We start from the raw sequence: 21,149 nt of genomic DNA on the forward strand, positions 1-21,149 counted from the left end.
ATCTGGAGAGCCCGGAGGATGTTCTGCCGCTGGGGTTCTTCTCTTGAATTGTTGGAGGAAGAGAGACGGTGCCCGGGGGACAGCCCTGGCAGGTCTGAGTGGCAGTGCATTCCCTCAGTCATGGGGAAGGGGGAGGAGAAGCTGGAGTAAGCTTTCTTTCCTCCTCAAGTCATTGAACACTGCTTGCTCAGGAGTGGAAAATGCACTAAAAAAATCCCTCTTGCCTGCTTTTTTAGGCTGTTCACCTCTAGAAGTGGGGAAGAATAAGCTAATCTAATGGTTAAGAAAAGATCTCTGGCTGGTATGAGCTGATGCAGCTGTAGAGCTTTTGTGGGTTTGATGGGTTTTATGGTACAGAGTTTGCAGAAGCAGGCAGGATGAACAGACACTTCTCTGGTGCCCTGCTACAGAGGAAAGTTGGTATTTATCACCTCCCTCTTCCCCAAAACCAGTCCCTACACATGCAGAAGCTTGGAGTTGTATATGGGTAGTAGTGTGAAGGGTAGTAAGGTCTTTTAGGAGGAGAAGTGTGGCATAGGGAGAGAGCAGTGTGCTGGGATCAGGTGGATGCCTCTGGATCCCTGGGTAGTGTCAAGCTCTGGGGATGCTCTTGCAGCAGTAATAAAGAGGAGTGGAACCTCTGCCTCATCTGCTCTGTTTTGGGGTGCTCCAGGGTTTCGTTCCTCTCAAATACTGCTGGGGCTGAAGGCCTTATGTCAGCCACAGCTTGGAAATGACTTCTCTGGGCTGGGCTGATCTCTGACCTCATTTTGGTAAGAAACAGGAGTCACCTCATCTAAAAGATATCTGACCCTTTCTTTGAAGGTGTCCCTCAAACTGGGCCGTTTCCATACCTGTGGCGGCAGTCTGGTCCGAGAAGACGTGGTTATTACCGCTGCTCACTGCGTGGTCAACCTGGAGCAGTAAGTCCCCCTGTCCTGACTCTCACTCCTGAAACACCTCACAACTTGGGCTCCTGTTGTGACAGTGAAGGGGTTCCTGGGCCCAGGTGTGGAGCCTGCTGGTCAGGGAGAACAGAAGAGACACCTGTGGGGCCGAGAGGGGCCAGTGCTTTGCTATGGCCAGCTCCATGGGACGTGTCACTATGGGGCCATGGGCCTGTGAGCGATTTGTGAGAGCAAGCACCCTGCTTGCTCTCGTTCGGTCTCTGCATGCTTGTCCCCAGAGCCTGAGGAGAGGGCTCCCCAGCACAGGGAGTCTGCAACTCAAATTCAGGTGTCCTGTTCAGCGCAAATAACTATATATTTGTGTGGGGAAACTACAAAGAGTAGCCGAAAGGTTTTAGTGATGTGAGTCCCGTGTGCGTCACTGCAGCACAGTGCCAGAGTGACCTTACTGGGCCTGCTGCAGAGTAATACCCTCTGCTACTGTGGTGCCCTCCCTTCACAGATGTCGGTGCTCTGGAAAATACTGTTTTCCTGTCCTTCTGCAGAGGACAGACAGCTGTCCCCTGGGTCCTGTCCCTGCTGCCCGGGCCATTTCTGTACTTGGGAGCTCTGTGCGGTGTGGGCAGCCCTGGGGCACATATCAGGGTGTGGGAGATCTGTGTCACCATGATTCTTCTTAAATGCTTGTATTGCTGATTTTAAGAGCTTTGTCTCTAAAAGACTGCTGGCCTAAGAGAAGCATTTTCTCTGGATGCCAGCATCCAGAGAAGCATTTCTGAGACAGAAGGAGCAGCAGTGAAGCTTCCTGGTAAAAGCAGCCCTGGCATCTGTCCTATTTCTCATAGCAGTCACTGGCTTCTGTACTTCTAATGCAAGACCAACTTCACAGGTCATGCTAAAGACCTCTTAATGGGCAGGGACAATGATATGTGACACCTTTGTCAGCCCTTTTTTAATCCATTATACTGCAGTGGCAGGCCAGTCAGTTTCACATCTGTTTCTTACTGAACTTTAGCATCACTTCTGAGAACTGATGTTGAATGATGACAAAGTTGCTGTGGTATAAAAATTTTAATGGGCAAGACACCTGCTTGTTCCTATATGCAGTAAGAAACTAGCTGGTTCTTCTACTCTCAACAATTACGCTGCTAATGCTGTTCCTGTGTTCCCATCTACTGTGGGATTTGCACTGCCAGGCAGTTCTGGGTGCCAGAAATTGCTGGGAAATGCAGCAACTTTCCAGTTTCAGTAAACAGTCTTTGGAGATTAATGAACCCACTGACACAGCTCAGCTTACTTATGTCTGAAAGTGATTAGAAAATGAGAAGAAGGGTTTCCCTAGGTGAAAATATATCTATATGTATCTTAATTTACTGGAAAACACTGAAGCGCAGGCTTGCACTGAACACCTCCACCCCCTAATTCCCCCAATGCTTTGATTCTGAAGGCTTGGTGCCACACTTGAAGGCAGGCAGCTTTAATGTGTGTACCTGCCAGGCTGCCTGGATTTGCCACCTCTGAGGGCTGTGTGGCTGAAATAGCACGGTGTAATTCACAGCAGTCGGACTTTCATGAAGGGCTATAATGCCATGGAGATTGTAGAGGAGATTGAGGGCAGGTGGTTCAAAAAACCCACAAAACTACTATAAATCAGTAATAAATAGGCTTCAAAGCTCTTGTCTGCACACTGAGGTTTTTTGGACTCCCAGATGAATGTAGGCTGGAGAAAAGAGGCAGTCAGTCCAGGTCTGAGTTTTGTCCTGTTTCAGTAGTGCAGGCAGACCTTTTAATCAGCCCTAATTGTGAAGATCTCAAGATGAGCTTGCTGCTGTGTTGTATCCTGCACTGTGAGTTTGTAATGAGACACTGGCAGCTGAAACAAAGATGAATTGTGTGGCTGTTTTGGGTATTCCTGGTGGTGCCCGCTGCTATATCTGTGAGCCCAGTTCATGTGTCCCATCACGGGTAATACTGTCCCACCCTGCAGCTTTCAGTGCACTTGCTGTAGTACTCAGAGGTGTAGTTTCTCTACTGTCCCTCTAGTTATTGGGTATGACAGCTCTGATAGCATAACTACCTAATTGCTAAAAGACGTAGTAAATGGCTTTGACTATGCTGGAGCTGATTGCTCTAAGTTTAACTGTGACAATATATTGCTTATAAAATATGCAAAAAACTGTAATGGGCATAAACTTGTCTAGCATTAATTTAATCCATGTGTAGCTGTCTGAAAACATCATAACAGCTCTTCATTGTCTGCTTCTGCTCATCTCCTCAATGCACTGATAACAAAATTAGGATGGAGGATTTATGGGGCCAAAACTACTCTGGCATTCGGTTCCCATTGCTTTTGAGGCTCCTCATGTGCATTTAGGATCCTGGGCTGCAGGTAACAAGGGCTGTGCTTTGTGTTTCAGGGCTGAAACCAGTGGAGAGGTTGGGTGAGGCCCAAGGCAACAGATACTGTCCTTTTTCCCATCCAGACTGGCTGCAGTAGAATCTGCTGGGACATCTTCTGGCAGCTCTGTGCTGGCTGGTTTGATGGATAACAGATGAAACAAGCCTGTTCATCCATTTAAAAGTCCAGCTTTTCCAAGTGGAGATCAGTGAATCCTGTGTGGCTGCTGTAGTGAAGTCAGCCCAGCTGGAAGTCCAGTTCCCAGTGCAGGAGCACGCTGCAGGGTTGCAGCACCCATGCCTGACTGGGACCTTGCAGGAAATATTGTGCATTGTGACGGCAGCCCTCTCCTGCATCATGTTGGCACTTTTTTTCCTATCAGGAAACTCCTGAAGAGCCTGGTGGTGACAGTGGGGGAGCATCACCTCCAGCGGGTGGACAGGCAGGAGCAGAGCATCCCCGTCTTGCATGTGTTCATCCACCCTGGGTTCAACCGGCTGCACTACATGGACTGTGACGTGGCTGTGCTGCGCCTGCAGCACCCAGCCCGCTTTGGTAAGCGGGAGCTTGAGGGGTGGAGGGGTCTTGATGTGGTGAAAGTCCCCTTAGTTTTGCCTTTAATTCTCATCAAAGTAACACAGTCAGGTTAACTCTAGTCTAATCTGAAGGGACTTTGATTAATTGTCACGAAGTTTGTCCCTTGGGTCAGGGTCTGTGCTCCGAATACGCCCATGTCTTCCTTGTGCACCAGGTTCCCCTGTGCCTTTGTGCTCCCTTCATACAAGTGGTGCCAGTGCTGTTTCCTTCAGCCCTGCTGTGCTGATGCTGGATCTTGGTGAGCTGCTGGAAAGCTATCAGCTTCCTCTTGGCTGTGACCCCTGGGAGTTTGTTAGCAGTGGGCTGCGAGGGTCCTCCCACTGAGATGCAGGCTGGATTAAAACCTGCTTGCTTTAAACACTTCTGCAGGCAAAGGCAAAGCCTCTGGAGATAATTTTAGGGCCTCGGTGTTAGGAAAGTAGTACAAATCTCCCTTCCTACACTTTTCAAAAGCAGTTCCCTCAGCTATTATGTAGAGCTCTGCTGAGTTACAGCCAACTGGCCATGCCTGACTGTGACCATCAGATGGCAGATCAGCCAACATAAAATAACCTTCTGTCACTTCTCAGATCACTGGCTCGGATGCTGGTAGTCTCACGTTTTGCCTGTAATGGCAGGAATATAGGAAATAAGGTCCAAGAAGCATTTGTTTCAGGGCTCAGGCATCCTGACAGTCAGTTTGAGGAAGGCTGCATTGAGGGCTGCCTCTGTGCCTGTACAGCAGCTAAACTGGTGTCTGTAGGCATGAACTGGGCTCAACATCATCGAAGCCCTAAGGACAACCTTGGAAAGAAATGACAGGGCTCCCTGCCAAGCCCTTTTGAAGGCTGAACACTACCAGTGCCCCTTCAAGGCAGCCAAGGAGAATTGTGATCCATTTCTCTGCTAATGACAAGGAAAGACTAGCCAATATGAGCGTGTTCTGTAATGAGATGAGCCCTTCAAATTTTTAATGGCCTTCATACCTTCTTTTCTGATACTGATCAGCGCTGGTCCTCACGGAAAAGAATGGTATAAAGAATTTCCCAAGCACAGCTCTGTTCCCATGCTGTGCGAGACTGATGTAGGGGTAACGTGCTTTCTTCTTCCCTATTCTTCCCTATCATGCTGTTCCTCCTCTTCCCCAGTATGCTTCTGCTGAAGTTAACATTCAGTGGTGTAGCTAGCTACCTTCCTGAACTTTCTGAATTTGCCATGTCTCAGTACAAAGTCATTTATGAGTGATTAACTTCAGTTTGTATGTCTAGTCTATAAACACCCACGTGTGACTGAGGTGTTTTGGGGAGGGGAAAATATGAAATAGTGCAACAAGAAGGGTGCTGTTCATACCTGTAAACCAGATGTGCTCCTGGAAGCGCTGAGTTTGTGTGCTCATCTGTGCACCCTTTCCTCCGCAGGGGACGAGGTCCAGCCAATCTGCCTCCCCCACAGGGATGAAGACTTCGAGGTGGGGACACTGTGTGACAAGTGGCTGGGGCAAGGTGTCTGAGGGTGAGTAAACTGGCAGGTCCTCTGGTCACAGCTGCAGGAAGAAAGGGTAGTGAATAGGGGAAAGACTTTTTTTTTTTCTTTCCAGAAATAGCAAGGCAAAAAAAGGTGACTCCTGTCAGGTGGAGAATTAAAGTACTGTGTTGCTCATCAGGGCTCCTCTGCTTGTCACCACCATCACCTGGTAGAGATGTGCAGATCAGCATTTTCCTGCAGCATGGGACCTTGGTGCTCATTAGCAAAGGTTGCACTCTGCAGTGCTGCTGTGCATATTCATGCAGGTATATCAGAGCCTCTTGAAAGCAGAACTGTTGTTACAAGAGTGGGAATAGTTCCTTTGTACTTGATACATATGCTGTCTTTTACATGTCTCCTCCAGATATCAGAAAAGTGTTCCCTCAGAGGAATTCCAGTTGCTTGAGTTTTACTAGATTTTGATGGAGATGAAAATGCCTGAATATATAGGTACAGGAGTTGCTACTGGTGATACTTTGTCTGAAACCCTTCTCAGGAGCCCAGGGTGCAGTGAAACAGTTGAGGCAAGCAGCCGCTGCTTTTCCTCCCCAGCTCAGCTGCGTTTCTACATCCCCTGTGGTCTGGGGCTCATCCACAGTAGAGGAGATGCAGAGGAGATGTGCCTGTCCCCCCACACCCTAGCAGCCCTCCCAGAAGAGAGCGCACAATCTCGCTGCCAGGGCTGGTCACCCATGCTAGCAGCTAGCTGAGGGCTTTGCCCTGGCCCTTGAGAGTCTCCAGCCTTGTAGTAGGGCACCTGGGAGAAGAAAGCAGTGTCTGTTTGCCTGACCACCTGCGGAGCGGCCTTCTCCAGCCCTGTTTTGGGGCACTCTTCTCTGCATTGGTGGGTGGCACACCAATGCGTTACTTGTCTAGCTCCGTGCCTCTGCTAGGTGGTCCCAAACTGCTTCAGAACATCACTGACCCAGGCAGGTGACCAGTGCTGGACCCCCGGCTGCTTGTGTGGGGTGTTAGGGAAGGGGTGGATACAGCTCCCAGGGGATGAGGGTGCTGCTCAGAGGGACGAGCTGTCGTGTGGGTGCTGGACATGGCCTGGTTACTCCTACAGGGGCCGGGGTGCTGGCTCCCGTCCTGCAGGAAGTGGAGCTGCCCCTCATCGACAGCCTGACCTGCAGTGCCCTGCTGAGGGCCATGGACCTGCCACCCGTGCAGGGCTCCATGCTGTGCGCAGGATTTCCCGACGGCAGGAGGGATGCCTGCAAGGTAAGAGCTCCTCCACACAGGCTCCTGCTGGGCAGCAGGCCTGGCCTGTCCATCTGCAAGCCTCCTCTCGCCTGGGGAGAGAGGGAGGCAGCAGCACTGATGGTGCTGTCAGCACTCTGCTGAGCAAGAACTTTCCAAGGAGCTTCAGGATAACAAAGGCAGGAGGGATCTCCTGACGGTGGGAGTAGGGGAGTGGGCAGGAGGCTGAAAAGTAGCTGCTGTCTTGCCTGCACCTGCCCTGTGCGTTGCTAAAGGCAGGAGCTCCATCTTAGCGTCCAAGTGCCACCACCCTGATGAAACCGGGGGGACCTTCAGTGGTGGCACTCTGGGAAGTGAGTGAGGGAGCCTGGCAGTGCTACCAGGAAGCTGGAAGGAGGGCAGATCCCACCTCTTCCCTGAGGTTTCTCTGTGCACACCCAGGCCCCTGTGACTGGGGAGAAGCAAAGAGGGCTGTGCTGGCTGCTGCGGTAAAGCTGACCTGTTATGCAGGACTGCCAGGTTGTTGCTGTTGGCATAGGGGAAAATGGCACATTTCCACCCCAACAGGGTGACTCTGGAGGGCCCCTTGCATGTCTGAGGACTGGCGGCACCTGGACGCTGGCCGGTGTGGTGTCCTGGGGGGTTGGTTGTGCCAGAGGATGGGATGCCAGCAGGAGAAGCACCACGGCTCGGGGCTCCCCGGGTGTCTTCTGCTGGGTGGCTGCAGTCATGGACTTCATTGCCCAGCACATGGCAGCCGGTAGGTATAAGCATGAGTACCAGAAGGCTCTTTCCTCTTCTATCTGTTCAGCACCACAGGGATTCATGTTGTCCTGCTGCTCCACCCACAGCACTCCTCTTTAGTTTCCAGCTGATGCATCAGCAGCAAAGTTGTTTTTTTTTTTTAATTTGCTGTTGCAAAACCAAAGGTTTAGGCAGACTTTTTTTTCCCCCTTCGTAAACCTTGATGTAGTAGCAGATCTGGCCTCTGCATCCCTTGAAGGAAGAGCAGAAGGCTACTCAAGCTGCCCTGTTCCTGGATGGATGCAGCCCTCCCAGCTGGGAGAGGTGTCCCCGAGTGCTGTGCATCAGTCCTGCTCTAATAAAGCTCCCTTTGAGCACTAGCCAGCTCCAGACCCGAGCTGCTCTTGTGCTCCTGAAACATCACACAGGAGTGATGGGGGTTGTCTCCTAATCAAACACAACTTTGAATGCACATGGGAAGAGGTGTGCTATATTGAGAGCCGCAATTGTAGCGGCTTATCACAAGTGCCTTTTAGAGCCAGGCATAGGTCTGGGCACACACTCCCTGCAGGCCACTTGTATTTTCCTGTACAGATGATTACAGTGCTAATGCAAGTTATTAAGGAGATGGTGTTATTTCTGTCACAGCCATCAAAGCTGAGGTGTTGGTGTTAACTAATACCCAACCCATTACGGCTTTGCTAGGGATCCTTAATGGTTGTGCTTTCAAAGTGGGGCTGTCTGCAGCTGAGGATGTGCCTTTTAATTGGGAACAATAACTGCAAGGAGTAGAAGCCACGTGGCTACAAAGCAGCTGCATAGGGCTCTGCAAAGCAGAACTATCGGGATCCACATGGATCAAATGCCCATAGAAAATGAAGGATGGAACAAAAACGGTGCTTAATTAAAAATAAGTTTGGAGCAGGCACGTCAGCTCTTAGCAGGGTGAATGAATGCAGGCCCAGTGTGTTGGCAGCACAAATCCTGTAATATTGGAGATTTTTAAGTAGGATTTTGGGAAAGAAATTAACTTCTGAGGTTTCTTTCAACTCTGTCAAGCACTCCTGGTTTGAAAGAAATGCAGTGCCATAGCCTGTGCCTGGGCTGATAGTGCCATGATGCTTTTCTCTCCCTAGCTGCCGTGCTAAGCCCCCTTCCTGTGCCAGACCAGTGCAGTCCCCAAGGCACACTGGTCTCTGGAGAAAGCGGCCGTGTTCGGTACCCCCAGTCCCTGGAGGATGACTACCCCAACAACAGGTATCTGCTTGGCACCCACTGCAGCATTGCCCAGGGCTCGGAGGCACTGACTGCTGCTGGCAGTGCCCAGCTCACAGCAGCTCGGCTGGGGAGAGAGGGAGGCAGCAGCACTGATGGTGCTGTCAGCACTCTGCTGAGCAAGAACTTTCCAAGGAGCTTCAGGATAACAAAGGCAGGAGGGATCTCCTGATGGTGGCAGTAGGGGAGTGGGCAGGAGGCTGAAAAGTAGCTGCTGTCTTGCCTGCACCTGCCCTGTGTGTTGCTAAAGGCAGGAGCTCCATCTTAGCGTCCAAATGCCACCACCCTGATGAAACCGGGGGGACCTTCAGTGGTGGCACTCTGGGAAGTGGGTGAGGGAGCCTGGCAGTGCTACCAGGAAGCTGGAAGGAGGGCAGATCCCACCTCTTCCCTGAGGTTTCTCTGTGCACACCCAGGCCCCTGTGACTGGGGAGAAGCAAAGAGGGCTGTGCTGGCTGCTGCGGTAAAGCTGACCTGTTATGCAGGACTGCCAGGTTGTTGCTGTTGGCATACATGCCTGCAATGCAAAGCCCCAGCTACGCTCACTGGGCAGGGTAATGCTGCAAGGAGAGGAAGACACAAAATCTGTTTGTAACAGATTCTGTCTGAGCCCTGCTCACAAAATGGTTGTGGCTGGCTAGAGATCTGTCGTGCCTTTTGTGGTCCAGCCATATCCGTGTCAGCTCACACAAAGAAGCTTTCAGCCTCTTGCAAGAGGCACAGAAATGAGATCAGCTGGGCTGGTGGTGCCATTAGCACAACACAAAGCTGTCACTACTGTAAGGAAGGATCACTATCTCCCTAGTGCCAAACAAATTCACAGCACTCTTCTGCTATTGGTAACTCTCTGCTCAGATGATAATAATAGATTATTTTATAAGAATAACATTACGAAGTGGAGTTGGTGACCTCGGTTGTCAGCTTCTGGTGCATGCTTGCAGGAAGGTAGTTGTTGGAGGTTCCCAGCCCAAGGAGGGACTGACCAGGGCTAGGCTCAGCCAAGCAGATACATGCCTTTACTATTGCTTGCTTCTAGCCTGTGCACCTGGAACGTAACAGTGCCGGAGGAGAAAATCATCCTGATATACTTCACTAAATTAGATGTAGAGTTGGATGTGACCGTGACTACGTGTCCCTCTACTCAAGCAGAAGAGAGCTGATCAGTAAGTCTGGATGCTTTAGAGATGTGAGGAGAACTGGGAATAATTTCATTCATTGTCATAAGGAACAGCAAATCTAGCTGGCTTTGAGAAGCCTTTCTTTGTGCTACGAATCTAACAAGGCAGAGGTGATCCCAAATGGAGTGGGACAAGTGGAACTGAGGGACATATATTTATGTTCGCTTCTAGTGTAGTGTGGTGGGCTAACATGTCTCAACAGTGCCTTTTAGCTGCACATAATTCTCTGTGCCCTGTCTGCCTTGTCTCCTATATACCTGCTTTGTTCCTATGGACCATGGGTAGCACAGAAAACTGAGTGTTTAGCTTTGTTTGGCTGGTGCATATCCGGGTGACTTTCTGATGTGCTAGCACTGCCAGCAAGTGTGTTAGAGATGCAGCTCAGAAAGGCTATTTGTTGTTTCAAAACTGGTTATATGGCACAGCAAGCATACAAATTACCAAGTAACTGTAGAGGTGAGACCAAAACAGAAGGGACCTCTTGTCCCTTTGTAAGGTGCTCTTAGTACTGAACTGATAAATATTTCAAGTAAATACTGACTACTTCTCCCCTCTTAGTACTAATGACCATGTGCTAATAATAGCCTAACATCCCTAGTCCATGCAATTCATCCTCTAGAAATACTCGGTTGTTCATGCAGTTGTTTTGGATGAAGTCCCATCTCTTCAGTTTTTCTCTACATCCTCTAAATAATTTATAGGTAATGAAGGCTGAACAGTCTCCCCATTCAGTGTGAGACGAGACCTTCGTAATGGGATCCAGCTTAATGAATCACTGCAAGATTTGCCTGAATAAATGTGTGCTCTGTTCACGTTTACCACCAAATCCTTGTCTCCCTCAGGCAAAGTCTGTGGGAACGTGTTCCCAGCCCCTCTGCTGATAGAGTCGGACCAGGCCACCATTACATTTGTTTCTGATGGGAGCAATGCTGGCCGTGGGTTTGAACTCACCTTCACAGCTGTCCATAAGGAGTCCGAAGCAGGTGACCTTGCCTACACTGTAGAAACTCCTCTCCTTTCCTTTCTGACCCTTTTAAAATGAAAAGCTATCCTTAGCTTGCCTGGCAACCTTAAAAATCAAGTTGTTGGTGTGAGCTTATTAAAAGTGCTGTGTAATCCCAGCTGCTAAGCTGTCTCCTTTCTCGGTCTGTGTTGCAGGTTCGGGCTGTGGGAGTGTTGCAATGCTGGAGGAAGAGGGGAAGATTGATTCTGCAAACTACCCTGGCTTGTATCCCAGGAACACCAAGTGCCACTGGCTCATTGAGGCTCCAGTAGAGTATGCTGTAAAGGTAATAAAAGGAGAAACTGCACTTAAACCTCTGCACTGAGAACAGTTCAGAGGAGTGATTCAATAAAATCCTGCCAGAACATCTGAGACACACGAGACCGCGAATTGTAAGGTTTCTAGGTCACTGATTCTTTGCAGGGCATATTTTGTCAATTAGGCATCACCTCTGAACTTGTGTGCAGAGCTGCTGTGACTGTTGTAAGTGCTTCAGGTCTGCAGGCACCAATACCATCTCTGCATAGCTTTGCCTTGAAGTCCAGCACAGAGTTCTGAGGGTAAAAGGGAGGTAGAGCTCATGTTGCAAACAACAGCCAGCTTCTTCCTCACAGCAGTGTCAATACCCCCAAGCTACTCCTTAGCCCTATACCAAGATATCTGCTTCTTGTTACGCATGGGCTGTGTGTAATAGTTCCCACTCATAGTAGCAGCATCTCTTTATTTTTACTGCATGTCACTCCTAGTGTGCAGCAAGCATCCGGCTGAGCTTGTCCCACAGTGCCATCTTACATTGTTCAGAGCAGCAACATCTTTCATCCCCTACTGCCTTGGCTAAGGGTTGGAAAACTATATTAAACCTAGTGATGCTCAAGGGTATGAAAACCTATTCTTTGGGTTGCCACTGCTCTGTCAGTGTGAGAATTTGTGGTATGGATTAAAAACAAACCAAACAAAAAAAGCACCCACTCTCTGTGCTTAAAGGAAAAGCTCTTGAAAGGGTGTTCCATGTGGGACACTGACCCTTCAAAAGTACAAAACAGCAGAAATCCCTGAAGAAGGCAAAGCTTAGGCCAGATGCATCCTCTGCAGTCCTGTCTGTAGCCATGCACAAGGGTGAGCAGTCAGCATCATCATGCCAAGGTGGCCCACAGGCCATTTTGATGCAAAGTGTGACACGTTTGACAAGAAAAACCATGCCCAAATTCCTAAACATAATCTTTCTCCAGCTCAAGGTTAAAAAGGCTAAGTGCTTCAGATATTACTCCACTCCTGATGTTTCCTTCTTGCTTGTCCTCTTTGCAGCTGGAGTTTGAAGACTTTGCCCTTGAACTTAGCCCAGGCTGTATTTACGATGCTGTTAATGTTTACAGTGATGCAGAAGAGGAAAACCAGCTGGGTGAGCATGAATACTCTGTTTCAAATTAGAAAAAAGCTGTGTTGCTTCTGTCTTGCCCACCATGGCCAAGGGTACCATTGGCACAGGAGATCCCATGTCCTGGTTGAGGCTATGCATTTCCAAGGACACCAAGGCAGGTGTTGTGGAGCTGGGTGCAGGACTATGGTTCGTGTCCTGCTGCAGACAGAGCTAGCAGAGCACACAAGTGTGCTGCTGGATTAGATCTCTGCTCTGCATCTCTATCAAAAGAGAGAGAAAGAGGCAATTTTGCTCTAAGATTCATTAAGAAGATAAATGTTCAAAGTAAGGCAGAGCGAAAAGCATGGCTGTCTATTGGTGTCTAATTCCACTGAAATGGACGTGAATTCTTTATGAATTCAGCTAATTTTGTTGAGATTCCACTAATGAAAAATTGCTAACCTGAGGCATCACTTTCCAATGCTTTCAGAAGGAAATATTTTTTTCTAATTCTTCACTTTAAATCTGCTTCAGTTTTATCAATATGAAAATCTTTAGTGAAATGTTCTTAATTTTCTTTTCTTGAATATCTGTATTTCCAGATGTTCTTCCTGCTTGGACTAAATGAAAGCATGTTGTAACACTCCAGCTTTTTTAAAAAAAAATAAATTTCCAGGCACCACACTCAGTTTAGCAGAGCATATCTATTTAAGGTGAAAAGCAATGTGGTGCTCAGAAGTGAAGATACTTGAATTGGATTCTGGCTAACTCTTTATAGGCGTGTATGTGAGCCAAAAGACAGGTGATGAGGAGATGTTCTTTTTTTTAAATACCAAATAATCTGGGTAAGAGGTTCAAACTGTCCTGTGTTTGCCAATGAAAAGTAATCTTTAGCAAACTGCTTCTGTTTTGTCCCCATCCATTTTGTAACGGTAATTTAGTAATTTGCATGTGTTTACCAAGTAGTGAATAAGTATTAATGTTATAGTTCCATTGAAAAGATATCTGGTTTCCATTGGAAATATGTCTATTTAAATGGGAGGAAGAAGGCTGGCAAACTTAAACCTGGAATCTTGCGGGGGAGAGCTTTCAGCATCATCCTGACTCATTTCAGTTGAGGTATGCCTTCCAGCATAGCTTTGCCATAGGAAACTTGGATTCTTACAGGAAAAACTCCTTTGGAATAGAGTGCAAGTTCCCTGTCCAGCTGCAGCTATGGGACTTCCAGATGCTATTTTAACTGAGTGCTCTCAAAAGGAGGAAGAAAACTCTAGTAGCTGTTCTCTAGGTCCTCAAGCTATACACATAGACCATTTGGGAGAGATTCTGCTGGTACCGCACAATAGTGGCAAGTAGTCCTCAAGTGGGGTTTCTTTGTGCAGTAGGGGGCATTCACACTGTCTGTTCAAGATAACTTGTAATTCCAATTCCCATGTGAAAGCTAGGATTATTTTTGTATGTCTGTAACATGATTGTGGAAGATTAATTCTGCCTGCTCTTGCTTATGCATGTTACTGACTACCATTGTCATGCAAGTGTCTCTTCTGATCAAAACAAACTTCTTCAGGAAGTCTCCGAATATTTAGGGGTTTTGTTTTCTAGAAACCTAGATTAGCTAAAACAACAAGTGCTTGAGGGATGACATTTAAAAATCTTAAGAATATACATTCTTGTTCCTTCCCACAGCTAATCTCTGTGGATTCACAACTCCCAAACCAGTGCTGAGTCCGGGAAATACTATGCTGGTGCATTTTGAAAGTGATGAGGAGAACAACTTCAGAGGGTTCAGAGCCCGGCTCACCTTTGTTCTTTCAGGTTAGTAGAGAGATGTCTGCTGTGTCTAACAATGTCTGCATCATCTGCATCTATTCTTAGATAACCAAGCCTATTGTTTTAGCCTTATCCTGCTTCATTCTGTCAAAATAATTTTAAAACAGAATAGATACTGGTGGCAGATTTCCCTTCCCTGAATAAGGGAGATGAAGCATGGTTTTCTTTTCTAGTTTCTCAGTGAGAAATGATGACTAACTTCTGATACCTGAAACAAACAGCCTTGTTAATTTTGCCATTCTAATATTCCCCTTGAAAATTTCATTATAGAAGAGAGTCTTGAACCTGGGGGGCTAGACTGCTATTACTGCTTCCTGCTTTTGTGACCGTGTGCCAGCTGCTGCTTGAGAGGGTGGTGGTGGTGGTGAATAACATCTACCTTCAAGTGGGCCCTTTTTTGAGAGGACAGGCAAGAGTTCTTAATCTGAGTAAGAGCTAACTCTATTCCTGTCTTGTAGAGGAGGCAAGAAGAGAAGACTCAGGATTAGCTACTGCACCAATGTTGCCTCTGAGGGATGTCCCCTTAGGTAAAGAAATTAAGTTCTGCTCAGATGATCTGGTCTGCGGAGCTTTAATGTATAAGGATTCTGCAGTGAGGCAGTTGCTGACCTCAGGTCCCCTTTTGTGCACCACTTCCATGGACAACAAGTGAAAGGGAGGTGCACCATCTCTCATTCCCCATATGTGCAGTATGTTCTCTCTGTTCGGCCATATGCAATTCCTGCAGGTAGTGGGGATACAGGGGTAAAGGGTGGGAGAGGCCTGCTTTCAGTGCCTGAGCCTTGTTTGCTATCTGAAGTGCTAAACCCCTTAGGATTCCAGCTTTCATCTGTTTTTCCTTTCCCCACCACTTCCAGAAAAGGACAGACAAATTTGGTCTCTTCTGCTTTTGACCTAGCTGTATCCACTCCGTGAGGTTATCTAGGAAAACAGAAAACTTCCTTGCCAACTTACAACCACTTCTCTGGCTCTCGCAGACACCTGTGGCCTTCCCCCAGTGACTCCCTGGTGGCTGTTCAAGCGCGTTAGCGGGGCTGAGGAGGCCCGTCCTCACTGCTGGCCATGGCACGCTGCCCTGAACTTCCTTGGAGACTACCAGTGCAGCGGGGTTGTCATTAGCCCCACATGGATCCTGACAGCCGCCCACTGTGTGCAGCCGTGAGTGTGTCCAGCATGTCCCCAGCCACCTCTGCTCCTCTCCCCGTGCTGTGTGCTCCCCCTGCTCCTCCAGGCTGGAGAGCTGCAGGTCATACTCACACCTCTGCGTCCACTGTGAGGTTTCCCTACTGCCCTTCCTCTGTGATGAGTGATTTGGGAGATGGTGATGACTTGGTCTTGCCTGTGAGATCTGTTAAAGTTAATTGGACTGGCTGCAATCAGAGCTGTGGCAAAGCCAGAACTGATGCAGTGCATTTGTCAGGGTGAGAAGCTCTTGCTCAGCAGTCCTGGGAATAAGTGACTAATTAGAGAAGAGCCAGAAGGGATGTATGACTGCTAAATAAGGAAGCTGACTGTAAGTAGCTCCAATATGTTTACTTTCATTATACAGATCCAATAAACCCTTGCACTGGACTGTGACAGCAGGAGACCATGACAGAGCCCTGAGAGAGTCAACAGAACAGGTAAAAACAAGCAATACCATTAGAAATGTTTACTTTGATATATTTGCCCTTATCATATTTCTCAAAAACAGATCCAAGTCCACAAATAAAACTGTCTTGGCAGCAAGACAAAATGACCAGTACATAGCCCACGTTCAGGGATGAGTAAGGAACTCCAGTAAGGAACTCCAGTAACTTGGTCTTTTTCAGCTAACTTGCAGCTTCTAGAAGTATGTTTTATATATATACTTCTTATTACTAGCAGTAAAGACTTAAAAATCTAGCAGATGACTGAGTGTCCTCAATATCTTACTCTCAGTGCTGAGCAATACATCTGTCAATAAAATGGTTCCTGAGTCTTTCTTCCTGATGGGGAGGAGGGAGAAATAGATGTGGAAAATAAGTGACTCACACCAGTCTTCTGTAATAACCTTACTGACTTGTGTCTGTACAATGGAACAGCCATTGCTGTAGGCTCAGGAGGTCTAAATAATACATCCCAGAAATCTTCTAGGCTGAAAAACTGAGAAGCTGGGGATTTGTCTTCAAAATCCTTGCACCTTCTTTGTTTCTTTTTAATTAGCTTGGCCGTTGCTTGTGGGATTTCTGCCCTCTTTTTTTACAAGTATGCTTTCAGGATGCACTTAGAAGGCAGCTTGTCCCTTCTTTGCCCTGATCCCTCTGTGTTACAGGTGAGACAGGTTAAAACCATTGTGGTGCATCCCCACTTCGATGTGGTGAGCTATGACTCTGACATTGCCCTGGTGCAGCTAGACATCCCTCTGGAGTACAATACTGCTGTGAGGCCAGTGTGTCTGCCCAACAGCACAGAGACGTTATCTTCCTCTTCCCTCTGCACTGCATCTGGTTGGGGAATCATTGAAGAAGGTGGGTCTTCTGATTTTTGCATGTTGCCCATTATAAACTGAACATACACTTCCATCTCTTGTTTTATTCTTCTGCCCAGATCTTACCTAGAATTTATTTCCCAAGCAGATAGGAGCCGATCTAAGCGACTGCAGCAGATGCAAGTGCCTGTGCTTGAGAATGAAATTTGTGAGAGGAATTACTACTTTGGTCACCCTGGAGGGATCACAGCTAGGATGCTTTGTGCTGGCTTTGTTTCCATGGGAGGCCAGGACCCCTGTCAGGTGAGTTAAAACTAGAGATGAGCATTCTTGAAGGCATCTGCATATGGGTGTTGGTAGACCATCTGGGGAAAGAGGCTAGTGAGGACAGGAGAACTGCAAAGGCTGTTAAAAGCTCCAGCAACCTGCTGTTCCTGAAGTGGACACTACTTTTGTGAACAAGAGGCAGTCAGTCTGTACTGCAGATGTAATGTGCAGTGTTGCTTGGAAGTGGGGCCATAGATTTTAGTATTTGTCTGGACAGTAATGTTCAAGATGCCTGTGGAGGAGATGTTCTTCCCTGCACTTTCCAAGTCCCATTTCTTCTTAGTGAATACTTCCTAATTCTAGCTGGCTTGGAACCCCTTTCAAGGCATGCTTTTCAAGGTGATCTGTGGTGATTTCCATGTTTTATAAAACTCTTGTTCAGAGCAGTGTCTGAGAACTAACTAATCTCCCTGAAATCATGAGGCAAGCTGGTAAGAACACTTGAGTAAATAAAAGGCAAAGTAATTTACTGAGGCATTGTCAAGCTAAAATGCAGGTTCTGCTCAATACCACAGTCTTGTGGTGGACTGATAAATGATGCATACCATAAAATATGATTGACTAGTGCTTTTTGGTTTTCAGCCTGTGCTCAGCCTTTATTCCACACCGATAAGCAAGCCATTAAATCAGTCTTTGTTCCAGATCCAGGGTTGAGCTGCCAGCAGCTCTGTGCCCTGTTCTTGCACAGACTTTTTTTTCTTGGGCAAATCTGATCTTTGACAGCTCTCCTCTCAGCTGCAGCAGTGCAGAGGCCAAATGAGAACTGCAAGATCTCCCTGTGTCTTGGTTCCTAGGGTGGTTCTGGTGGCCCCTTGGTTTGCAGGAAGGAAAACGGACCATTTATTCTTTATGGCGTTGCCAGCTGGGGTGTTGGCTGTGCAAGTCCAAAGAAACCAGGAGTCTACTCAAGGGTGAGGATTTTCCTGGACTGGATAAGACTGACAATGAAAGGTGAGTTTTCCTTGTCTAAACAATCTGAGTCCTGGATATAACTCCTTTGTGGAAAATATTCCAAGTACATTGAGATTTTTGTCTGGTAGACTTTTACAAGAAAGAAGGAAAAAAATCCAGATGGCTTCACTGACTTCCTGCAGACAGTCCCTTCTTCCTCCTATTCCTTGCACCTTCCTTGTAAGGGAAAAAAAAAACCTTACTGGAAATTGGAATGGGAGTTTCAGAAGCATAAGACTTGTATTTAACACTTCTGGCTCTTAAATGGAATATAATCTCCAGACAAATACCTTTCTCAGTATAAAGCAGCTGCTGCTGAAAATTCCTACCAGACCCATGCTTTGATAGACAAGATAGTCTGGGACAACACTAAACTGAACTTGTGTGTGCATGCACACACGTGCAAGATAAATTTCTGCAAAAAAAGGTACAAGGGAAAATATTTTATGTACTACTGAATAAGGACTGATACAATGAAAGTGATGGGTCTCTTACAAAGACAGCGGTCCCTGTTCTTAAACTGGGGGCGCTCATCATAGAAGTGAGGGGAGCAAACCCGTATGAAGTACTTTGTGAACCCAGCATTGTCATACTGCTTTGCTGCACCAGCCCTCTCCGCTTCCCAGAAGTTTCTTTCCTGCTGAGGTTCCTCAGGCCAAGGTGAACATGGCTTTATAGCTTCATTGGTGAATGGAGAAATCCACTCCTTCAAGCTGTTTAACGTGATATGATTCAAGAGACTTCAAAGAGCCACCAGATAGCTTCAAGTCTCTTTTTCCGTGTTAAATAAACTGATTTGTCATTCTAGAGAAATGTTTCACTTTGGCCTTTGGCTCAAAGTAGCTGTGCTGGGAAACTGCTGATGTAAAACACTTGTCTTCCAAGGCTTTATCCCTCCTCCTTCCCTGCCTGCACACATGTACAGCCAAGAATGTAATTCTCCATTTAGTGAGTATTTGGGATTGTCCCACAACTTTTCTTGGGAAAGAGCTAATCCTGGACAGAGTTTGTGTTTCTACCCACCCTATATTTTATTATATTACAGCCAAGAGAAAACAGAAGACTTCTGCTAACAATACTTTTTTTTTCTTGTAGCTTGAATAGTGTGCTGTAGTTATGAGCAGGAAATTAAAGTATATATTAAATAAAAGAGCACAGTGTGGATAATGCTCCATTCTGGGGTCAGATGAGCACTTGGACTCTGCTGCTTTGTGCTGCAGCTGTCTGTCTTTCTCCCTCATGGTGCCATTCATAGTCCCGTGTAGACCTAAGAGAAATGTTAGTACAGGTGCTGACTAAGGGAGAACTTTCTTCCTAGCTAAAACCAGTTAACGAAGCAAGTTATCACTTGTATGGTAGCCAGAGCATCCCCACAGGTAAGCTTGGAGCTGGCTGGAGATCTTCCATACCCTTGGATCTGACACAACTGGCTGCTGACCCTGGCGCTCCATAGGCTGTAATGGCTTTTGTGGATTTACTGGAGATCAGGTAGTTTATGCAGAGGAATCGCTCGGCTCCATAGCTGTAAATCTTTCCTAGAGGTGGAGGCTCTAGTATTGCATTAAGCTTTTGCACATAGTTTCATATGAAAGGTTCAAAGCCCTGAGGGCTTTTTGAGCCAGATGCTGACCACTGGCTCCTTTACCTGACTTTCATACAGGCGTGATTGTGTATTGCGAGAAGTGCTTGGCCATGATAACTGTTACTGAGTTTTGTATTAAATGAAGTGCATTGTGCTTCTCCTCAGATTCTGCACAGAGCATGCCATGGGGAAGTAATGCTGTACCTGGAACCTTGGTGCAGGAGCAGCTGGTGAAATTGCCTGCAAAGCTACAGGGAGAGGCATCAGCACAGGGTAACTGCGCAGCTGTGTGGAGCTGCTGTGTGCAAGAGGCTGCAGCATATGGTCTGCAGGAGGTAGTGGAGCTGGTTCAGTTTGGGGAGCAGCTCTGGGTGGAGCTCAGTAACAAGTGTGTCTCCTAAAACACATCTTCTGTATTCTAGACTGAGTTCCTCATGGTAGGGACAATTACTTGATCTCTTGTACATGTACCTAGCATCACCAGTGCCCTGCTCCTGGGTGAGGAGCTCTGTCAGCTTGTTGCTTTTAAAGCTCAGCAAACGGCCCTGTCCCACTGATGTGCCTCCCCCCACTGATAAAGCATTTGAAAGTTTCTCTACATCTGATACTGTGACAGTGTTGGAGGAGGAATGATGGAAAGGCTGAGGCATTCTCAAGTTACTGGGTGACACTGGCCCTGGCAACAAATAAATGTTCAGGAGGGGATGTGCCATCAGCTCTGCTTGAGGACTTGTGATGTAGCCAGGGTGTTGGCACGCATTGTGTGCTTTCCTCTTCTCATTGGCATCCTTGGTGGTGCTGCAAAACATCACACCACTGGGATAAAAATAGGTCCCTGCAGCGATAAGCAGCAGGAGGTGGGAATGCTTTCCTTGCATTAGCCCAGCAGCTCCAGCACTGGCTAGATGGAGCTGGAAATGCACATGAGCCTCTCATCTGCACTAGAGCAGGCTTATCTCAGCTGAGCTGCTCACTACTGGCTGAGTTCAAACCATGGCAGGTGCATTGTGCCACAATGACCTGAACCTGGGACTCACCCTGAATGCGAAAACGATTTTTAAAATGTACCTAGAGACAAGCTTCTGTGTCTCAGCCCCACAGGCTTTACCTTCCTTCCAGATGGCAGCTGTTCCCTGCAGTCCCCGCTGCCAGCACAGGGCCCACGTCTTCCAGCAGTGCTGCATGCAGGCAGGAGCCCTTGCCTTGCCCTTGCACAAAGCTGCATGATTAACTTGTTGCTTTGCAACCCGAGGGGCTCAGCTCTTCCTCCTCCCCCTCGGTGCTCTCAGCACCCCATGCAGGTACGCAGAGACACGGTGTGGTGTCAGCATCCCGTCCTAGCAGAAAGCTCATAAATGTTGGTGTAGGAGGAATCATGCTTAAACAGAATTAAAGCTGTTCTACAGAGGGTATGACTTGAAAAATTGCCACCTTGGGAGGCAAACAACCCTATTATACTTGTACTAAAGGGACATACAGTTCTCATTAGTGATCTTGTTTTCTCTCCTCCTGCTCTGTTATAACTACTCAGATGCTTCCAAATATTTCCCTGTTGGATTGGTCTCTTATTTAACAAGTGTTGAGTCTGACTGCACTGTGTATGCTTGTAGCTGCAGGCTAAGCACTCTCCTACTGTTTCTGGAGAACTAGAGAATGAACAGACAAAAGTGTAATACTTCATAACTCTCGTCAAAGGCTGGCTGCAAGGTCAAGGAAGAATAAATAATTATGTAATTTCTTTTCTTCCTTAATACTGAGTGAACATTTCAGCTTGGTAGGCTTCTTAGCATGGGGACATGACCAACCTGGTATGTGTTCATCTGTTTTTTTTCAGGCATTGATTT

General features: G+C 47.4%; 1 protein-coding gene across 1 annotated transcript in view; it reads left to right on the forward strand.

The window, feature by feature from the left end:
- The window catches only part of OVCH1 (ovochymase 1), a 29,367-nt gene that overhangs the window by 897 nt on the left and 7,321 nt on the right, over positions 1-21,149 (forward strand). Inside the window, 19 exon segments of the mRNA XM_050709798.1 lie at positions 826-923; positions 3,689-3,861; positions 5,301-5,364; positions 5,366-5,394; positions 6,476-6,630; positions 7,177-7,369; positions 8,490-8,610; positions 9,665-9,735; positions 9,738-9,791; positions 10,649-10,789; positions 10,965-11,095; positions 12,115-12,208; positions 14,455-14,523; positions 14,974-15,154; positions 15,546-15,618; positions 16,290-16,489; positions 16,598-16,748; positions 17,567-17,723; positions 19,471-19,578. Coding sequence (XP_050565755.1) covers positions 826-923; positions 3,689-3,861; positions 5,301-5,364; positions 5,366-5,394; positions 6,476-6,630; positions 7,177-7,369; positions 8,490-8,610; positions 9,665-9,735; positions 9,738-9,791; positions 10,649-10,789; positions 10,965-11,095; positions 12,115-12,208; positions 14,455-14,523; positions 14,974-15,154; positions 15,546-15,618; positions 16,290-16,489; positions 16,598-16,748; positions 17,567-17,723; positions 19,471-19,578 — 2,263 coding nt within the window.

Source organism: Cygnus atratus, chromosome 1, assembly GCF_013377495.2.
Source record: "Cygnus atratus isolate AKBS03 ecotype Queensland, Australia chromosome 1, CAtr_DNAZoo_HiC_assembly, whole genome shotgun sequence".
NCBI classification, from domain to species: Eukaryota; Metazoa; Chordata; class Aves; order Anseriformes; family Anatidae; genus Cygnus; species Cygnus atratus.